Source organism: Myodes glareolus, chromosome 4 (genome assembly GCF_982192425.1).
Source record: "Myodes glareolus chromosome 4, mMyoGla1.1, whole genome shotgun sequence".
NCBI classification, from domain to species: Eukaryota; Metazoa; Chordata; class Mammalia; order Rodentia; family Cricetidae; genus Myodes; species Myodes glareolus.
The window spans coordinates 45,665,444-45,687,283 of NC_142029.1; the positions used below are offsets into that span (position 1 = coordinate 45,665,444).

The following is a 21,840-nucleotide window of genomic DNA, read 5'->3' on the forward strand; positions in this document are numbered from 1 at the left end:
TATTTATGTGTGTGTGCACATACCTGTGGGTACTAGTGTAGGTCAGATTGAGTCAGAGCTCCTGGAGTTACCAGCTGTGAGCAGCCTGATAAGGGTGTTAGCAACTGTACTCAGGTCCTCTGCAAGGGCAGCAAGTGCTCTTAACTGCCAGCCTTTCATTCCTTCCGACCTTTATTCCATGAATGAATATCAGTTTATAAGTGTATTATTAATTATTCAAAGTCATGGCTCTGTTTTAGTGTGCCATATTTTTATCAAAAGCATGTTATTTTGTGTATGTTTGTGGTTGAATTTGAGAAAATGTTAGAATAAATTAAATATGATTTATAAGTTCATATCATATGGTTCATTGTAGACATTTTTCACTCATATTAAAATCAATCTTATGAGAACCCTGAAAGCAAATTTTTATGAAAACAGAATATTTTGTGGACATTTTTTAAATGTCAAAACTATAAAATATTTACATATTTTAATATGAAAACTTCACACATACCCAAATAAGTAAATAAATAGATCCAAATTTAAATTTTTTAAAGGTAGTCAGAGCACAGAACTAAAATGATTCCTAGTGGCTTTGGTTTTATTTCAGATAAGGTATTATTCCTCAGCACTGTTCTTTTTCAAAATTGTATTATTCATTTTTTTGTTGTTGTTGTTGAGATAGAGACTCTCAGTGGCCTAGAACCTGCCAAGTAGTCAAGACTGGCCGGTCAATGAGCCCTGAAGATTCTTCTGTCTCCACTTTCTCAGTGCTGGAATTGCAAACACATACCACCATACCAGGCTTTTTAAATTAAAAAATTTTAAAGTTATGTGTTAATGTGTGGATGGTGTATGGGTATGTGGAGGTTAGGTTGGCAGCTAGATGGAAGTGTCTTGCTCAATTGTTTTTCCTTTTATTTTTTGAGACAGGGTGTCTTATTGGATCCAGAGCTTGAAGTTTCAGCTAGAATAGCTGGCCAAGGAACCCACAGGATCTTCCTATGACCATCCTTACCCAGCAGTGGAGTCATTGGCACACTCCTCCATGACCGGTTTTTACGCTAAGTCCTGAGGTTCCAAACTTGTTTTTTAATTGCACAGTACTTTATTCACTGAGCCGTCTCTCCAGCCCATTGCCTGGCTTTTTGGTGTAGGTTCTGGGAATCTCATTCTTGCAAGGCAAGCACTTTACTAACTGAGTTATCTCCTCAGCCCCTAGAATTATTTTTACCTGACTCAACCTTACCGTAAGGTAAATGTATTCAATTATAAGCACCACAACTTTAGCTGGTTATTAATTATTAGCTTTTTAAATAACACATTAAAATTTGTCTGAAGAAGACATCAATAGCAGTATTGTTTAAAAATTATATTATCCCATTTCCAATTTCCAGGTGGGTTTATATATACTTTTCTTTGGGTCCACCTCATTCCTTAGCTTCTCTAGGATCATGAATTGTAGGCCCAATGTCCTTTGTTTATAGCTAGTATTCACTTATGAGGGAGTACATACCATGTTCATCTTTTTGAGTCTGGGTTACCTCATTCGGGATAGTGTTTTCTAAATTCATCCATTTGCTTTCAAAATTCAAGATGTCATTGGTTTTTTTTTTTTTTTAACTGCTGAGTAGTACTCTAGTGTGTAAATGTGCCATATTTTCTTTATCCATTCTTCGGTCGAGGGGCATCTAGGTTGTTTCCAGGTTCTGGCTATTACAAATAGTGCTGCTATAAACATAGTTGAACAAATGCTTTTGTAGTATGATTGAGCATCTTTTGGGTATATGCCCAAGAGTGGTTTTGCTGGATCCTGAGGTAAGTTGATTCTCAATTTTCTGAGAAACTGCCATACTGACTTCCAAAGTAGTTGTACAAGTTTACATTCCCACCAGCAATGGATCTGTGTTCCCTTACTCCACATCCTCTCCAACATAAGCTGTCATTATTGGAAATTGGAAACGGACGGGATTGACTGGCAGGGTTGGGATCATGGGGGAGGAGGGAGAGGGGAGGAGTAGAGGAGGGGAGAGTGGGAGGGTAGAGGAGAACTTGAGGGAATGGGATGGTCGAGATGGAAGAAAGACAGAGATGAGAGCAAGGGAAACAATATTGTGATTGAAAGAGCCATTATAGGGTTAGAGGAAACCTGGCTCTAGAGAAATTCCCAGGAATCCAAAAGGATGACCCCACCTAGGACCCTGGGCAATAGAAGAGAGGGTGCCTGATTTTGATTTGCTCTGTAGTCAGACTGATGATTATCTTAAATATCACCATAGAGTCTTCATCCAGCAACTGATGGAGGCAGAGGCAGAGACCCACATCAGAGCACTGGACTGAGCTCCCATAGTCTATTTGAAGAGTGAAAAGAATGAGAATATGAGCAATGAGGCCAAGACCATGATGGGTACACCCACTGAAACAGTCTACCTGAGCTAATGGGAGCTCTCCAACTCTAGCTGGACTGGGAAGGAACAAGCATAGGACCAAAGTAGTTCCTCTGAATGTGGCTGACAGTTGCATAGCTGGAGCAGACTGCAGGGCCACTGGCAGTGGCACCAGGATTTATCTCTACTGCGTGTACTGACTTTTGGGATCCTATTCTTTTTGGATGTATACTTTGCTCAGCCTAGATATAGTACAGAGGGCCTTGGACCTTCCAAAAGGCAATGTGCCTTACACTCTCTGAGGGTTAGATGGGAGTGTGGGTGTGGAGGGAATGGGAAGAGGGGAGTAAGTAGGAACTTGGATTGGTATTTAAAAAAAATCAAATAAATAAAAAAATATTATCCCTCTGCTTATTGATAAATTACCCCTATTTTCATAAATAGGAGTTGCTACTAAATTGATTCTCAGGTTAACCATATAATACACTGAATATTGATTGTGTATCTTCAAAATGAATATATTCTAACTTAAGTTGGAAATTTTGCCAAGGAAAGAAATTGTGTCCCTATCAGCAAAATTTTTGCATGTGTTTTTATTTACTCTATTTACTGCTAATAAAACACACTGTTAGATTTACTTATTAAAATTTATTATAATAAGTTAAAATTTAATATAATAAAAATGTATTATATTATGTACATATATCTTTAGAAAAGCTTATACTTTACCATCCTTTTTACTCAGAAATAAAACTTGAAATATTTTGGTTGTGTTCATTCCATGAATAGTCTTCAAATTTTAGAGGTTTTATCATCCAAAGTTATGGCTTTGTTTTCATGTGAATTGCTTTCTTTTTTATCTAAAGCATATTGGTTTGCGTATGCTTACAGTTAAGTTTTTTTTTTTTTAATGGTAGATGAAACATGCCTGTAATCTCAGCTGTTTGAGACCCGTTTGGGCAACGTAGCAGGGCCCTGTCTCAGGATAAAATTTAAAAAGGGCTCAGGATGCATCTCATTGTTAGAATGTTACATGGGAGGCCCAGGGTCCATCAGTATAGAGAGGTATAGAAGCCATAGCTTGAACATAAAACAGTTTGCAGAACATTTCACTTCTTCTCCTTTTAACTAGTAAAGCACATTGGGTGTGAGTCTCATTATTACAGTTTTCTATTGTATAGATCTGTTCACATATTTTGTCCATTTTAAGACATTGTATTCTTTTAGTGAGGGTGAGTTTTTTATGTACCAGTCTGAGTAATGATCAGAGAGATTGAAAATACACATTCTCCCACTCTCCCTATTCTCTTAGCACTTTCTTGAATCTCTTGCAGCATAAAATTTTAAGTATTGGTAGAGTGGGAGTTTTCCTTTTTTCATATTATTTCTTGGAAGATTGCTTACCTCTAGATCATGAAAATTTACTTCTATGTTTTCTTATAATTCGACATATCATAGATAGATATCATATCATCTATGATCTTCCTAAATTAATTTTTGTACAAGTTTGAGAAAGTAGTCAAATTTTGTTGAAGAATATTCCTTTACACTGTCTGAAGATGTGTCACTGTGATTGGTTTAATAAAAAGCTGAATGACTAAGAACTAGGCATAAAGAGTTTTATTCCTTAAAAAATATAATGCTGGCGTGACCGCAGCCGCTAGTCCAGGCAGAGACTGCTAGAGCGGTGCAGATTCCATGTGGTGAGCGGCAGAGCGGTGGCTCATCCTGGACAGGCTGGTGCTGCTATGCGGCCGGGAGAGTTACCCAAGCGAGGCTTACAGGACATAGTAAATAGGCATAAGACTGAACATAAAGCTGGACATTTATTACTTTAAAAAGAAAGAAAGACAGGAACAGATAAAGGGAGAGAGAAAGACAAAACCACGTGTGCACACGCCAAGAGAGGGAACAGAAAGAGAGTTAAGATGGCAATAAGTCAGAAGTCCCTGGGAGTGGGCATGGCTTGCCCCTTAAAGGGACCAGAGATCAAAAGGAATAACAAAGAGGTTAGGTGGGACTTCTGGGGACAGAGAGATCTTGGAGAAGTAGAAGGGTGGGGTCACCAGCCAGATGTGGAAAAAGCAGAGTAAATAGTACAGAAAGATGAGGTAACAAGCCATGAGGCAGAATGAAGATTAAAATAAATGTGTTAATTTAAATTGTAAGAGCTAGTTGGGACAAGCCTAAGCTAATGCAAACTTTCATAGTTAACAATAAGTCTCTGTGTCATGATTTGGAGTCTGGCAGTCCAAAAGAACCTGCTACAAAAATCAGTTTATAAATGTTTATATGTTATATTTAAAAGTTTGAGAGATTATTCTTACTCCATCAAATTGTTTTGGCAGCTCCTGGAGCCGATTCTTAGAACTTCCTAAAGGCCAGGAATCAAGCTGGTAGGGAAAGATACCAACAGAAGTTAAGGTAAAAATGTAAAAAGTGGACAAGAACCCATACTCATCTCAATTAAATTCTTGTTTGTAGCAAATCAGGTCAGTACGATAAATAACCAGGCCAGCTCAAGAATAACAATTACTTTTTAATGGTTAAAGGGGGAAAACTCACGCTACAAAAGTGGGAGGTCCAACTTCCTATCTGTCTGGCGGGCACCACGCAGAGAGAGAGAGCATACCTGGGTCCTCCTAGTTTTTCTTTCTGGTGTCCAGGTTGCCATGCATTAATTAGATGTGATTGGTTGGCAGAGTTTTCCCATCATCTCCCCCTTTTGTCTAAACAAGATCCATCCAAACCCAATACAACTATATACAATAGGAACAGATATCAAATATAAAATTGCAAACAATAAACAATATTAAGCAAGGAACACATAACAAGTTTTACTAAACATTTTATTTTAAGGAGTCTAAATATTGCATTGAAAATAAGCTTGTCTAAATAATGAGGAAGGTGACTACAATTATTTAATTTTCAACTCCATCAAAGATCTGAGAAGGGAAACAATATTACTCCAGTAAACAGGAAGTGCAGTCGAGAAACTTCCAAAATGTGGAGAGATGGCTCAGCGGTTAAGAGCATTGGCTGCTCTTCCAAAGGTCCTGAGTTCAATTCCTGGCAACCACATGGTGGCTCACAACCATCTGTAATGAGATCTGATACCCTCTTTTGGCCTGCAATCATACATGCAGGCAAAACACTGTATACATAATAAATAAATAAATCTTTTTGAAAAAAAGAGGGATAATTGTATGATGGGATAATAGATTGGTATTTGTCAGTTATTGTTTTTAGACAATTATATTGGTATAGATTCTTGTATATTGATGCAAAGTTAAATTATATTAAATATTGTATACATATATGCTTCTGTTTAAAACATTGTTTATGTATTGCTACACATCTACCATATTGCAGTGTACATTACTACTTCTGATCAAGATACTTATACAGTGTTTACATTTGAAGGTTATTGTCCTCATTTATTGCATAGCTGTTGTCTCAGTCTTTAAATTAGATAGGTATTGAGAAGTATAGATCAATAGTCATCTATGTTTGTCATATTTATAATTAGACTAATCAGGTTCTTTAAATACATAGAAATTATATTCAATATAGTTAGATAATCTTCAACCTGTTCAAAGAGCTGTAAAAAAAAATGGCCTCTAATCTAACTTAGAGTTCCGTGGTAGTGAAACACAATTGCTCCTGACAACGCCGATATATTCCCGAGAGAATGTTGAGCACCAAAGACACTCCACCTGGAGCCTTTCTTCTTGGCAGAACTGGCCTTTGGGCGAAAAAAATGCCCATACCTCAACCACTGACAGATACAGAGTATCCATAAATGGATAAAACAAAACTGTCATATCCTGCCAAGACAGGGTAAGATAGTTTTAAAAAGTTTCTTGCCTTTAAAAATGGTATGTCAGTTATGTTAGGCCTTAGCCAAAATTGGTTGCTTCAACATTACAAATGAGACTTTGGGTGATTGCCCAGGTAATCAGTTATCTCTGTCCCTTGTTATTCGATTAATTAAAGTGATATAAAAAATAGCCCTCCTCACTGACCAATGGGAGAAAATATTCTTTGCTGATGTCTACATGAATTTGTGAGTCTTAGCTGCGTGTATTACTGGTTTGGAAATCTCTTATAGGGTGACATCAAAGTGTCAAGTTGGGTATGCACTGAAATCCAGACTTAGCAGATGACGGAGGATCTATTTAAAACAACTCATTCTCATGACTGTGACTCAAAGCCTCAGTTCTTCATTGTAAGTTCAGCTCCAGAGAGATGCTTGAAGTGTCTTCATGATATGGCAACTGGCTTGTCTCATATCTAAATTATCTAAGCGTCTTTAGAAGCTGAAGTGTTCTTGTGACATATTGACTACTGCCAGTATCTCTTCTGCCTTCTTGTTTTCACTAAATTTGAGCCTAAACTGAAGGACTGGAGGACTGTGCATACTTGCTCATAAAAGGGAATATCAAGGAAATTGTGACTGTATTTAAACTACCATAAATTCTTATCCTTTGTATCCAAAGTCAGTTTGATTCCAAATAGCTGATTGTCCTTCATACTTGATGCCCATTATTAGTTCATAGAGTAGATCTTCAAAATAGACACTCTTTTTCTATGGTTTTTCTTTATTTTTCCTTTCTTATATCTTTGATGTGCCCCATGTGACCATTTCTACTAGATTTTCCTATCAAAATAGAAGAGGATATGTACCAGAAATGTTTCATCAACAAATGTGGCAGAAATAACATGAAATAATCAGAAATTTTCTTTTTTATATTCTGAAATAATGCCAGTTTTCTATTTTGAATATTAATATTACCTTGCATACTAGCTGACTAGAATTTTGAGTGCTTCTATTAAAGAAACTGTAAAATTAGTCATTTCTTTGTAATGAGACTCTATGAACACACTGCCATACTTTGTAACCTTGGTTCCCTTGGAATCTCTTATAGGGAATGATTTTGCATGATTTTGGAACTGGTCTCTAGTGGGACACGGTGGGAGGATGAACACAGAAGAGTTGGAGTTATTGAGTGACTCCAAATACAGAAACTATGTAGCTGCAATTGACAAAGCACTAAAGAATTTTGAGTACTCCAGTGAATGGGCAGATTTGATATCAGCACTTGGAAAACTCAACAAGGTATGCTTGTTTTACTCATTTAGTAAAAGGAGTAAAAAATCAGAAATTTAGTTATACCTGTTTACACAAGTTTTATCTAAATCTTAAAGTAACGAATATAAAGTGTAACTGAACCTCATTTTATATATGGCATTTGACTTCATGACTTCTTACTGTGTAGTCAGGCATGCTACTAACACTTTAGCAGTTCTCATTAAAAAAATCAATAGCACTTAAAAGATGCAATTATGATCACTATTGGTACCCGTAAAAGCTCAAGACTGGGAAACATGTATGTTACTGTGAGGACAAGTTTCTGTAATTGAGCATCAGGTAAAGCTCTGGAGTTTGTAAATAGAAAGTAATGACTGCAATATCCTTTCCAAATGGTATAAGTGCATCAACAAGAAACACTTTATCCCTAGGCAAGCCTAGTTACAAGTCAGTACTTTTTACAAAGGCAGTTTTTAATATAATCCCTAGGCCTTAGAACTTAACTTGAAATGAGCCACCTTCTATAACTCTGGCAAGTTACTGTAGAAGGGCCACTGATCAACACTCAACTTTCTGTTTTGACCCAATAATTTCAGTCAAACTTTTCTTACTTCACACACATAGTTTTGGTATGATTATTGTTCTTAGTAATTGGGGATGCTTCTAAATACTGAAAAAAAGCAAGAAGGAAATGAATCCTTTTAAAATAACCGTTTGAACATCAAACAGCTCCATGTGTGGTTATTAGGAAAAAATCTTAATATGCATAGCTAGGGCAATAGATGGCAAGGTATTTCACTCTACAGATCATTACCCTGATAGTACAAGGGGAAAAAAAGCTTTCATTTTCATTGTGCTAAGAATTTATATTAAAATGGGGACATATACACTTCTGTGTTGCACATTATAACATCCACAAAAATCACTCCATAGTATGACTTTGCTTACAGGAAGTTAGGTTGTCTTTCTGAAAAATTGCTAAGAGTCCCACTTTGAAGGCTGCTTGGGAATTATGAATATGAATTAGACTAAGGACATAATTAGCTTCTTATACATTAATCAATATTTGTGAAAACACTTCACTGTATCTAAATAACAAAAAGTAAGATACTAATATTATAGATAAAACTAAGATAATAAAACGTAGTAGAACAACCCAAGGATTTTTATAGGCATACATGTATGTGCGCGCACACACACACACACACACGGGGGGGGGGAGAAAGAGAGAGAAAGAGATTTGTTTATATAGTCAAAAAAATATTTTGTTATAAAGTTAATGACTGGCGACTCTAGTGCTGACTTCTCTACTGTATTGCCTTTGACAGTTTCTCTCTATATATATTCCACCCACCTTGGTGGGGAAAGGTCAGACAACATGATTTTCTGTCTCATAGAAAATAGCTGCAAAAATCTGTGCCTTTATTCTGTACATTTTATACAAAGTGTTATTTCATTAAAAGTACCTTAACAACCAGGAGGTGGTGGCACACACCTTTAACCCTAGCACTTGGGAGGCAGAGGCAGCCATATATCTGAGTTCAAGGTTGGCCTGGTCTACAGAGCTAGTTCCAGAACAGCCAGGGCTACACAAAGAAACCCTCAAAAAAAAAAAAAAATTTAAACAAGCAAAAGACCTTAACAGAAATGTTAGCTTGTAATTGGTGTGTTTTTAACAATGTAATTTTTAAAAATTTTTTATTTTCATTTCAAATGTATACTGATATAACTTTCAAAAATTGTCCTTGAAATATATAAGAAAATAAAAATAAAATGAGACATTTTTCTCAGTTGCTCTGAAATTATTTTCTTCAAGGTTTTACAAAATAATGCCAAGTACCAGGTAGTACCCAAAAAACTGACCATAGGCAAACGCCTAGCTCAATGTCTGCACCCAGCATTACCAGGTGGAGTTCATCGGAAGGCACTTGAAACATACGAAATCATCTTCAAAATCATCGGACCTAAGCGACTTGCCAAAGATCTTTTTTTATATAGGTAAGAGTAATTTTCTTAATTATGTACAATATAAAAATATATTTCTAGCCAGGTATAGTGGTACTTGCTTTTGGTCTCAGCACTTGGGAGGCAGAGCCAGGCAGATCTCTATAAGTCTACATAGCAGGCTCCAGACCAGCCAAGTTTGCATAATAAAGTTTGTTCCAGACATATGTATGTATGCATAGCTAACCATTTAACCTTTCTACAATAAAATTTTGAAAAATTGTTTCTTACATAAATGTTACATATTTGAATTAAGTGACTTAGAAAAAGTAAAACATTTTTCAATTTGTTTTTTATTTTTAGATATTATTCATAAAAATTATTCAAAATTGTTGACACTAATAAGGTTGGAAGCTAGCCTGAGGAAAATAAAATACCTTGGTTTCCCATAACTTTGATATTATTAGCCATCCTTTGACCGTCTTTCCTTTGGCTTCTACGAAAGGGCATTTTTCTTTTATCTTTTTCATTATCATTTTACCCCCCCCTTTCCTCTTCTACCCTAGCTCAATATCTGCCATTTCTTAGGGCTTAGTTCAGACAGGCCTTCTTATGTACTCACTTTATATTTTCTGGTTAAGCAAGCATATCCACACCTATATTTATCTTCTTTATCTTACCATATGTATTTAAAGTGTGTAACGTGATGACATGAGATATGTACTCTAATGAAGTAGATTCATTTATCTCTCCTCACACAGTCTTCTGGACCTTTCTTGATGCTCATCGGTTACTTGTGTCCTTAGACCTGCGTCTCCCTACTTCCTCCCATGCCTGATAACCATGGTTTGTTTCTTATGTACTGACTCCAAATTGATGTCCCAAGTGCTGGCCTTGGCCTTAAACTCTAGACTTGGTCATCACATATGTGTGTATCTTTAAAAGCCATTAAAATATTACCTGTTTAAAAATAAATCTATGCTTCCTTAACTTGCCCTTTCTGCATTGTACTAAAAATATGTACAAAGTGTCACCATCAGTCCCTTTGCACAAGCCTAAAAAGTGAGTTATACTTTTGTTAATAGTGTCCATATTCTCCTACTTCCTGAGCAGTCTCCCTGAAAGTTCTGTCTTGGAATGGTTAGGAGTGAGGGTGTCAGAGTAATTCTGTGTTCTTGGATCACTTTTGTTTTTAACCTCTTTATGACTCATCTTGTGACAAAAATGGAAATGATACGGCTGGTCTCATAGGGTTATTAGTAGAAATAAGAGTCAATATACAGAAAGTACTTACAGCCATGTGCATAGTACTCTGATGTGTTTCCAAAGCGTCTGTCTACCTGACTGGCAGCTGCCAGTTCAAGTGAGCATCATCTTTACTCTGGGCTTTGTCATTGGCCTAATACTGGCACAGCCTCTGTCCTTAGCTTTTTATATTCTCTTCTTCACACAGTATTAGAATGATCTTTTTAAAATACATTAAACAAATGATGTCACATATGGCTTGAAATGATTTCATGTACTGGCTTGAAAAGAAATTCCAAACTAAGATTATCTAATGTACAACATAGATCTTCTGTATGATCGATCCTTAGTTGTGTGATGATTCTTCTTATTTGGCAAGCAAACAAGCTCTTCAGGGGACTTCAGCTGGACATCCTCTTCCTAGGGATTCCATCAGATCTCACAGGCTGAGGACCCAGTGAGACTGCTTCCAATTCTAACACCAAGAACAAGTCCAGACTTCCAGACTTGTGACCTCTTTAAGTTCAGTTAATTTGCTAGAAATAGAATTCAGAGAAACATAATTATTGACTATCAAGAAAGATATTTTAAAGGACACAGATATGCAACAAAATGAAAGTCCTGAGCACAGGAGTTTCACTTCCTTATCAAGAACTGAGGTACATACACTGCCTCCCAGAAAGTGAATGAGTTTCTGGTTCCCTTCCTGCATGTGTCCATATATCCAGAGGTCAGAAACTCTGAAGCCTCTATCCTTTGAGGTTTTTATGCATACTTAAATACATAGGCCTTCCTGGACCTGGATGGAGGGGGGAGGACCTTGGACTTCCCACAGGGCAGGGAACCCTGACTGCTCTTTGGACTGGAGAGGGAGGGGAGTAAGGGAAAGGGGAGGGAAATGGGAGGTAGGGAGGAGGAGGAAATTTTTTAATAAAAAAACTAAAATAATAAAATTCTTAATATAGTATGATCCATGTATTACAGACATCTATTCATTTTACAAAATAAAATGTCAAGGCCCTTAAAAACATACATAGGCAAGATTAAAGCATGAGCAACCATATAGCAAAATGTGTGCTCTGGTGCTCACTGCTGACACACTGAACAGGGAAGCCAACACAGTCTGCCTGTCCACCTTCTTTTTAGCGCCTCTGTGTAACATTACCTCCTAAGAGGTTTGGGGAGGATCCTTTTTGAAATCGAAGCCTTCTACTGCCAATAAAGGTAGATGAATGAATTTCTGTACATCCAAGTCAAAATGGCAAGGAAAGATTAATTTCTACAATCTACCTTTGAAAAGAGAAAGTTCAGTTTTTATGATCTGGCTTTGGGATAAAAAAAAAAAAAGCTGATTTCTGAATCCTAAAATACCATAACAAGCAAAAGACCGCCCTTCATCTTCATTGCTTTAGAACATGGATGGAAGGCCAAATGCTTTTGTTTCTTTTCTTTTCTATTATTTAAAGTACTCTTTTGCTCTAGGTACTTAGTAAGTAATAAGGACTATGAAAGTGAGAACTAGAAACTATGAGTGATAGCCATAGTTTATATATCACAAAATGTATATCATATCACATGTAGAAGGGTCGAATCACAGTTGAAGAGTTTGGAGAGGGGGTAAAATATAATGAAGATTATGTGTCTGTAGGGGGATGGATAGATAGATAAGATTGGATGGATGGATGGATGGATGGATGGATGGATGGATGAACAAACACATATATTTGGATATAACACTGTAATCAAATATGTTCACTTCATAGTCTTAAACATTGATGCAGAATGATGACTTCAAATTAAGAGCTGGTTAAATTTGAATTTGGAGGTTTGTTTATTGCAATCTGTTAGCGTCATGAAGGAATATTTGAGTACACTGGGTTTGAAGCAAAGATGTCAGCAGAGACAGAAATTGAGGAGATAGAGTTGTCACTGATGCTAGCACATATCAAAGGTGGGTTACAACCCCAGGCACATACATAGAAGGCAGTTGCACAAAGACAGAGTATGACTGTATCTTCAGGTCACATGATTCCTAAAATTTCAGGCAGAAAACTGGCCAGTCGAACGTGACTTCTACTTCCCTATTAACTAGGAGTGATTGAAAATCTTCATTTATCTTCAAAGCATTCCTTGAATGAGCATGATGCAAGGGGTTTAAATACAGAAATACTGGCAGTTTTGACCTCTTGTTCCTGATACAAATAGTTCAGATCTAATAATAATAAATACTCCAATAACTTATAAAAATCAAATAGGTTTACTATCCTACTCTAGTTAGCAGATAAGTTTCATTGAGAAACTGACATAAACTAAGAGCTGTATCTTTAAGGATCTTCCAATGCTTATAAGGATATAAGTAAGAGAGTAGGGATTGTGTCTTTGTGATGGGCAAAGGCCTGGACCCTACAGAGGGCATGGAAGGGTCTCAAAGAAACCAGCAGAAAACGCTTCAGAATGGCTAAGTTGGAAGTGCAAGAACAAAATAGGTGAGTGCACATGGGTTGTACAACATATGCGGTTAACCACAACTTAAAAGCCGTTCAAAACTGTTGGCAACAGGAAATCTATGAGAGGTTTTTACTGCAAGTAGTGGCTTCAGGCTTCAATTCTTCCTGTTGAGACAAGGTGATGAAAATATGGCGATCTCTCCGAGGTAATTACACAGATGATATAGGAAGAATTTACTCAGGCATTATCTAGATGAGAAACCTGAAGAGAGAACTTGGCCAGTATTAATAGTTGGAGGAGGTTTGATTTATTTTGTTTTGTTTTAGTCAAGGTCTCTCTACAGGATTTGGCTGTCACAGAACTCACTATTTAGATCAGGCTAGTCTTGAACTACAAGAGATCTACCTGCTTCTACCTCCTGAGTGCTAGTATTAAAACTGTGCACTACCAGCATGGATCTTGAAGGAGACATTTTTATAGTGGGGCAAACATCACCCCTAGACTTTTAGCCAGCCAATAACAGAGATGCCACATTTTAAAACACTAGTTGCAGAGGAGAAAGGACAGGGTTTTGAAAAAATGAGAATTCTTGTTTAGAAGTGTAAAATATAAAGACTGCAACAGATAGGAAGCTGCAGGGCTTATGAGTATAAAACTCATTAGAGAATTGGTTTAGTTCAATCAATGTAGAAGTCGTTAATAGATACTATTCTATCATTTTGTTTCATCAAAAATAAAAGATATGATGTAATTGTATATGGATTAATGTTGGTGCTTTTTTACATCTTTTATTTTTTGACAGTTCTGGGTTGTTTCCTCTACTTGCCAATGCTGCTATGTCTGTGAAACCAGCACTGCTCAGTTTGTATGAGACATATTACCTGCCTTTGGGAAAAACTCTGAAACCTGGTCTCCAGGGATTGCTGACTGGTATTCTTCCTGGCTTAGAAGAAGGATCAGAGTATTATGAGAGGTAACATGGTATTTAGTCCACCTTGGTTCTACAGATTATGGATTAGTCAACAACCATCCTTAATTGTGTTTTAGCATCACAAAATTAATTTTTATAGATGCATCAACATAACACATTAAGATTTCAGTAACATCAGCCTGGAAATATGGCTCAACAGTTGAAAGAACTGGCTTCTCTTGGAGAACATCTAGGTTATATTCCTAGCAGGAAACTATAACTCCAGTTCCATGGAATCTGATGAGCTCTTCTGGCCTCCCTGCATACCAGGAATCCAGACAAAGCATTTATACACACATAAAAAAATAAAAATTAAGAAAAAAATTATTGGAGCTAGAGAGATGGCTCAGATGGCTCAGGAGCACTTGCTGCTCCTCCAGAGGACCTATGTTCCAATTCCAGCACCCACTTGGAGGTTCACATGCATCTGAAACTCCAGTTTCAGATTTGGCATCATTTTCTAGTTTCCACAGGTGCTTGTTAGGCATGCGGTACACAGATGTACATGCAGAGAAAACAGACATATAAAATAAGATTTCAATAGCAGTAAAAATTTCTGTAAAGTATCTCTTTGGAGCTTAGAAACACTTTTTAATATTTCTTAATTGTGTTTCATTTCCTCGTCTGTAAATGAAGCATAATACCATCTCTGTGTTACTGTAGTAATGAAACCAGTCCAGTGCTTTGCACATATGTGTTATTCCCTCAGAAATTATGACCCATAATTTAAAATAATGATACAAAAAATAGAGTAACAAATAACGAAGAGAACAAAATGAGGCCCTATTCCAACTCTGTTTGATCTGCTAATAGGAGAAAATAGCTTAGAGCCAGTGTGCTGCTTTTCATTGACTGTTGCCATGACACTCTATACTTAGTGTTAAGAGATGGATCTATTCTATTTTGGAACTTATCTTCTTTTGTTTTGTTGTGTTGCTTTTGTCTTGTTTTCTTTGTTTTGTTTTTGTTTGGTTGGTTTTGGTTTGGTTTTTGGTTTTTTGAGATAGGGTTTCCCCATGTATCCTTGGCTGGCCTCAAATACGGAGATCTACCTTTCTCTGCCTCCTGAGTGCTGGGATTAAAGGTGTGTGCTGCAACCACCCAGCAAGCCTATTGTTTTCTAAGAGCTAGTAGCTACAGACAGTGCATGATGCCCTTATATCATTACTAGAAAAAGAAAGAAACTGAGTTTAGGTGGCAAAAATAGAAAATCCTAAAATTAAGTTGTGAGTAGATGTAATGATTGAAACTTAAGTAATTTAATCAAGTATACTGACTAATTACTCTAGCATATTTCAATGATTTCAACAATACCAAAAGAATCTAATCCTGAAAATACTGGATTATCTTTACAGGCTAAATTGAAAAGAATATATATATATATATGTATATATTCAAAACCTAAAAGCTTAATTTGCTTTTTAAGAATTTTCTGTCATCATTATCATGTGCCTTTGTGTGCCTGATGTGTATGGAAGTTAGGGGACAGCTCTGTGCAGGTGATTCTCTTCTACCTTCATGTGGGCTCCAGAATGGAAGTCTGTTCTTTAGGCTTCCATGGCAAGTGCCTTTACCCTTGAGCCGTTTCTATGACCCATGTTATTTGCTATTATTAGTTTACCTATTTGCTTATAATTTTAGAAGTATAATATAAAAGTAGTTCATTTAGTTTAGAAGGAAGTTTTAAATTATTCCTCTAAGGGAGGTATATAATCAGTGCCATTTAATTATACTAGTTGTAATTAAAATTTTTTAAAGAAATTAGGTAATCCTCTTTCTGGTTGTAGTGTCCTATGATTTATGTTTTGCTAAGTATTCTATATGAGTACTATAAAATATTTATAAATGTATAATTTTAATCCATAAACTGAAGACAAAGATTAATGTTACTATTAAATCATTATTAGAAATCATCTGACTCTACTATTCTGTAATACAATAGACTTCTATATATTGAATTATTTTGTTTAAAACAAGTCAGTCATTAATGTCCTTAGCTTATTTTTTTTCATAGGTCTAATTCACTTATATTATTGTGAACTGTATGTTGTGATTGCAAAAAGAATGAAGCATTTCAAAATGTCTTTTTAGGTCTTGTAGGAAGTCAGCATAGGTATGCCAAGATTGGTTAACTAATTTTATATATGTGACTTTATTGCTTACAGTAACTTAACCTGTTGAAGTAGACAGGTGCTGCAGTGCTATTCTCTGCATCTTACAGATGGAGACTGAATTGAAATGATTACATTTATCCAACTGATACACAATAGAATCAGGACTTGCACCCCCTTTTCTGACTTTTGAAGGGTCTTCTTCCAGACTAGCTCATTTGTTTCCAGAGTGGAGCACATGACTATGCTATGGATGCTGTCATTTATTTTGGAAGAGAATAATGATTTCTCTTATCTGACACTGAGTGTTTCCTTCTTTCACCCTCTGTTGTATACTCCAGAACAAACACACTGCTGGAAAAGGTTGCTGCTGCAGTAGAGCAGTCGGCATTCTACAGTGCCCTATGGGGCAGTCTGCTCACCAGTCCCGCTGTGCGCTTACCCGGAATCACATACGTTCTGGCCCATCTGAACAGGAAGCTTTCCATGGAAGATCAGCTCTATATAATTGGCAGTGACATCGAGCTCATGGTAGGTTGTCACATCAAAAGTGTTTTTCTAGAGTCAGGCATTCCAGACTATTCTGAGGGTTATGTCATGGGCAGCATTCCTATTTTCATGAAGCTTACCATTTTTCATCAAAGAAAACTAATAGCCAAAATACTGAATAATTATTGATATTTTAAAAGATTAATATTTCATGTAAAAGACATTATTATTTTTGCCTGTTAACTTTTTTCAAGTAAATTCATGATTTTTATTGTTCCTGTCTTGCTTACTAATAGAACACTGTTACCATAGCTACATTTATTATGATAGCCTAAAGTGGACCTTCAATCTCACTTTTCTTTATAAGAAAGATGAATTGTAAACAAAATGATATAGCTGAATTCTGCATAAGGTTTGAAGAAGAGGATGTAAACCAAAGCAAACAGTGAAAAAGAGAATAGCACACTGACTGTGTTCTTACGTTCTTTCCGAGATTGTTAATGGAAGAAAATCTTTATACGATGCTGTAGTCTTAAAATGAGGGAGAAATTTATTTTCAAAACTTCTTAAATGTTTTTTATTAATCTTGTTTTCCATATAATTATGTGACTGATATTTAATGTCAAACTTTGTTTAGTGTCTTAGCTAAGGTTTCTATTTCTAAAAAGAGATACTATGACCTCGGCAACTTTTATAAGGAAAACATTTGAGGGGGCTCACTTACAGTTTCAGAGGTTCAGTCCGTTACCACCATGACAGGGAACATGGCAGCATGGATGCAGATGTGATGTTGGTGGAGTAGCTCAGAGTCCTACATCTTACAGATAAAAGGAAGTTGACTGGTCAGTATTCTGAGCATAGGAAACCTCAAAGCCTGCCCCCACAGTGACACACTTCCTCCAACAAGGCCATACCCAGTCCAACAAAGTCACACCTCCTAATAGTGCCTTTCCTTATGAGATTATGGGGGCTCATTACATTCAAACTACCATAGTTAGATTCCATCAAGTATTGCTTTCATTCACTAAAATTGGGCCATCTTACATGTATGAATTTTCATATATACATACAGTCTATACAATCTCCTAACCACTACTATAAAGAAGACTAACAAAATTGTATCACACCAAACAACACAAGACCCCTTGTGCCACTCCTTTCCTGTTTTTAGATCCTTGAAAACATTGTTTAGTTTCTGTTTTTAGTTCCACTCCATCCAGACTGTTAATGAGTTGAAACATACTGCTTACACCTGTGGGTATGGTTTTTTCACAATTTATAACACAGTGGAGTTTAGTCCATGCTTCTGTGTGTCGTTTGTTGCTTTATGTTGCTCCATATTCTCTTATTATTAATACTGCAGTATGATTACTCTTTCATCAGTCAGTGGACATTTGACTTGCATCCCACTTAGAGCAAGTATGAGTAAAGCTGCTGTGCAACATTTGCACAATCATGCTGTGTGGACATGTAATGGGGCATAGGGTAGAAGTTATTGATACTGATGGTAACATTTGTATGTGTGGTGCTCTCTGATTGGCACAGGTATATTTTCTCTTTCTTAGGTAAATAAAAAGTTACTGTGGCAAACATTTCCAAGCATGCTAAAGGCTTTCTTATTTCAGGTAGAAGCAGTAAGTACTTCAGTGCAGGACTCGAGTGTACTTGTACAGAGAAGCACACTGGACCTCATCCTCTTCTGTTTTCCATTCCATATGAGTCAGGTAAAACTTTAATGCTCATGTTTTCAACAAAGACATTCTTTGAAAATCATAGATCTGTGATGTATAGTCATTTTAAAGGTACCGTATTAGAATATTTTCTTCATAAGTATATAGAAAACAAATTCCTTCTTGATGAAGTATAAATTGCATTTTAAAGAAAAATACTAAAATGTTTGATAAGAATATAGTAAATGAAGGAGATTATTTTATACATTTCAAAACAATTCTAAACTTTAAAAAGCAGGGAGTGCTCATTGCTAACTCTAAATAAGCAGCCTTTAGATCGAGGTCTTCAACCCAGCTAACATCTGACTGATGTTACCTTATTTTTGCTTTGGTGGCTCCACCATTACATGCCAGAACATTAGAGGAGTTAGCCATTGTTTGAGAACCAAATATTTGCCAGGCAGTGGTGTCGCACGCCTTTAATCTCAGCACTTGGAAGACAGAGGCAGGCAGATCTCTATGAGTTCGAGATCAGCCTGGTCTACAAGAGCTAGCTCCAGGAACAGGCCCCAAAGCTACAGAGAAACCTTGTCTCAAAAAACCAAGGGAAAAAAGAACCAAATATGTGGCATTTGATACCGATTTCACTACAGATACAAGCAACTGACTTGACAAATCACAAATGAAGTGTGTCATTACTGAGATTTAATTTAATCAATATCCTTAATTTGAAAGAAATTATATAAATCTTTTAAAATAATAAACTTTAATTAAAAATGAGACTTAAAACACCAGAATATATCCATTCAGAATGGTGGAACCAAATACTATAAATAATAAGATACAGAGATTTTTCTGCTTTGAAAATTAAATTTATACCAGCTGTAGTAGCACATGGTTTTAATCCAAGTACTCAGGGGGCATAGGCAGGTGCATCTCTGGTTTACATAATGAATTCCGGGACAGTCAGAGATCCTGTCTCAAAAAAAATAAATAAAATAAATTTCTAAAATGGGATTAGCAGGAAGGACTTTGTTTTTCTCATAATGACTGCTAGTTGAGAGCTCAGCAGTTTTTCATATAACTAAATTTTCTTTACTACTTTGCTTTCAGTTTTTTAACTGCTTCATTTAATTTGAATAAATAATAATTGAAGAGTTTTATAGTTCATCAAGTACATTATCACTGGTTGACATAATAAACCACTTCTAGTTTCTATTTTGAGACTCTCACTCTTCACCATGGGCCTTTTTTCTGCCCTTTGGATTTTCACATTTCCCCTATTGGGAAAATTCAGTGTAAACTAAGCTTGCCAAAGCTGTAGCATAGTGGTGACTGAATGAACCATAGTGTGAGAACGTTTTTAAAGTCTTATAAAAGAAAACAATGAGTCAAAGCAATGTGGATAACAACCTAAATATTGTACACATAGGAAGAGCATCAGTGACCTTTGATCTTGACCTTTCTTCCTGTTGAAACATTCTATATTAATAATCCCTCCATCGAGAGGCTCCTCCACAGCATCCAGGAATTAATCTTAGGCTTCAACGATAAGAGCTTAATTTGTAATTTCATTAGCTCACCGATGAAAACTAAACCTTCCCCATACTTTCCTACTCTCCCTTCTCTCTATCCCTGCCAGCCAAAATTTTACCACACCTCCTATGCTGTGTTTCAGGAAAACAGTGGTATGTTACGCAGTCCTCTGGTTCACCTCTCTGCTACTCTTGCAGTTCTAATCCTCCCTTACTGTGCTACATTATATAAGGCTCCGAGGCTGGTATAGTCATCTTTGTTCCCCACTTGACCTTTTTTCATATCTTGTGTGTGATAAGTTCTTAGCAAGTATTGATTTTAATTGTAACTTAACAGAGCCTTCATTACCTACCTCAAAAATATGATTGCTGTTATGCTCTGGATGGACTGGTAGACTTCTTTAACATACTTCAGGTAAAGCTGACCTGAGTGTCTACTATTAAATGTTAGCTGAGATTATAGTGATCTTTTACATATTGCAAAATATGTAGTGATGTCCGCAATATTTACAAATGGCTTCTTAGCCATACATTTGGTAATGGTGGCACATGTCTGTAGCTCCAGCTTTGAGGAAGCTAAGACAGGATTACAAATTCAATAGACTTTGTGTCTAAAATGAAAAAAAAAGTCATTCTTATCTGGGGAATAGCTCAGAGGTAAAATTTTCAGGCCCTGAGTTCAATCTGTAACATCAAAAAATACATGACTTTTTATGTTTTTACATGATGTTTTCAAATATATGCATAGAGAGGAGGAGAGAAAAACATTGTAGAATGGCTGAATTGAGCTAACGCATGTATTACTTCACATGCTTATTTTCTGCAGTGAGAACACTTTAACTTTGAGTACAACACATTTTAACTATGGTTACCATGATATAGTATATTTCTGAAAATTCCTCCAGAAATTGAAGTTTTATAGCTTTTACCATGTCTTCTGTTCTTTCCTATTTGAGTTTTTTCCTCAGATAAGATGGGGAAACATTGGTGCTTCCAAGATTTTGGGACAGTGCCTATAATCTACATTCTGCTAGTGAGGAGATAGCATAGGAGTTCTCAAACTTTTGGTTGCAGGATGCTATTGCTTGCTTAAAAAGCATTGAAGATCTCAACAGTTTCTTGATATAAGTTAGTACTATCCATATTTATTATATAATTTTTAAAAGTCTACTGATTTTTCTGAAAATACTGAGTTATCTTACCAGCATGAATAACATTTGTAAAAGTATGTTATAGAAAAAAAAGAAGGAATGTAAGAAATAAATTAGTGAGAAATAAAGTTTCATATTTTTTGTCAATCTCTTTATAATTGGCCTGAAAGCTCATAGCTGCTACTTTTTGGTTGATGTATAAGGAAAAAAGAATAAAATAAAAACAACTCCCACATTGATCTATTGTTTGAAAATCAAGGAATCAATAATATGTTCTGTTAATAAGTACACACTCTTTGATACTATACCAAAGTTATATCTGCTGTTTTACAGTTAATTGCAATATGTAAATATAAATCAACTTTTAGAATTCTCTTCTGTTAAACAGTCTGCTAGTCTAGCTGGAACTTCTGTTGAAACTTATACTCATGTATGATTTTGCATCATCAAGTTTGGTTATTTAGAAAATGATGGTGTACTCAGCTGAGCAGATTTTCAATATGTAGACCCACCACTATATTAAACTAAACAATCACATTTGTTGCTATTACCACTTATATGTATAACCTTTTTTCATCACTGTCACCTGATGTGAAACATCTTAAGGGAAGAAAGGTTTATTTTAGCTTACTCTTCCATAGAGATTTCAGTCATTTTAATAGGGAAGGGATGGCAGCCAATGGAGCAATATGGCAATAGGAACTTGCTGCAGCAACTGTGCATTCAAAGTCCGGCTCCCACTCACCACTTCCACCAGCTCATCTGTACCTCCTGAAGACCCCAAAGTAGAACATGAGCCTGGAGGCAAGTGTTTCT

General features: G+C 36.1%; 1 protein-coding gene across 9 annotated transcripts in view; it reads left to right on the forward strand.

Annotated features, from left to right (window-relative positions):
• Dop1a (DOP1 leucine zipper like protein A) overlaps positions 1-21,840 on the forward strand; it is a 104,528-nt gene that overhangs the window by 24,084 nt on the left and 58,604 nt on the right. For 4 of the 9 annotated variants that reach the window (XM_048435776.3, XM_085689476.2, XM_085689477.2 and 1 more), the window contains 8 exons: positions 916-1,058; positions 4,718-4,793; positions 6,481-6,597; positions 7,298-7,488; positions 9,278-9,459; positions 13,901-14,071; positions 16,521-16,710; positions 18,294-18,392. In XM_048435776.3, coding sequence (XP_048291733.3) covers positions 7,351-7,488; positions 9,278-9,459; positions 13,901-14,071; positions 16,521-16,710; positions 18,294-18,392 — 780 coding nt within the window. In that variant the 5' untranslated portion in view covers positions 916-1,058; positions 4,718-4,793; positions 6,481-6,597; positions 7,298-7,350. The remainder of the gene's footprint in view (positions 1-915; positions 1,059-4,717; positions 4,794-6,480; positions 6,598-7,297; positions 7,489-9,277; positions 9,460-13,900; positions 14,072-16,520; positions 16,711-18,293; positions 18,393-21,840) is intronic. The other 5 variants (XM_085689474.2, XM_085689475.2, XM_085689469.2 and 2 more) reach the window with 4 other exon arrangements.